Source organism: Penaeus monodon, chromosome 20, assembly GCF_015228065.2.
Source record: "Penaeus monodon isolate SGIC_2016 chromosome 20, NSTDA_Pmon_1, whole genome shotgun sequence".
Taxonomy (NCBI): Eukaryota; Metazoa; Arthropoda; class Malacostraca; order Decapoda; family Penaeidae; genus Penaeus; species Penaeus monodon.
The window spans coordinates 39795532-39796207 of NC_051405.1; the positions used below are offsets into that span (position 1 = coordinate 39795532).

At 34.9% G+C, this 676-nt stretch overlaps 1 protein-coding gene across 1 annotated transcript in view; it reads right to left on the reverse strand.

Moving 5' to 3' along the window:
• LOC119586074 (cell wall protein DAN4-like) overlaps positions 1-676 on the reverse strand; it is a 14541-nt gene that overhangs the window by 6229 nt on the left and 7636 nt on the right. Inside the window, exon 3 of the mRNA XM_037934773.1 lies at positions 63-202. Coding sequence (XP_037790701.1) covers positions 63-202 — 140 coding nt within the window. The remainder of the gene's footprint in view (positions 1-62; positions 203-676) is intronic.

The window sequence follows — 676 nt, forward strand, 5'->3', positions numbered from 1 at the left end:
AGGATTGTGTTTTCCTTAACCGAAACACGCATATACGCGGGTGTATATTATATGATACTCACAGTGAAGGTAAATGTACAAGTGCAACCATCAGGGTACTGTTCAGGATAGTTTGGCGTTAACCAAGTAGTGGAGTAAACAGTACCATTGCTGGGAAATTGACTTGTTGTCACTGTTAGCGATTTGTCACAAGCTCCGCAGTCTGTAAACGAAAACATTTCGCATAATATAGAGCTACATTAATTGCTTTTTTAATGGTATGTATTTTTTTTTTATAAGATATTCGAATATTTATACTCATAAAGCTTTTCATGAAGATGTCTCATCAAGGTTATTTTTTCACCCGCCTAAGCTTAATGTTTGTGTACTGTGATAAAGCATGCCATTTAACTATAACTTTTTCTCTTTCTTAGTACTTTTCTTACATCTTTATATCGGACCTCTATTTGTTTTTCTGTTCTTGTTTTTTTTTCTTAACGACCCGACTGTACTTTCTGTCACGTAAGTAAGAATGTCAGTTCAGAGCCAGCTCTTGAGTCATTTTTACCGACAAGGGCACCTGAAGCGGTCTTCCATAATTGCAAAGTAATTATCCACGTCAACGAAATGAAAATTATACAGATAGGTTAAAGATCATGCAGTTTCGGTGTTTTGCAATTAGATAATTATTATCATT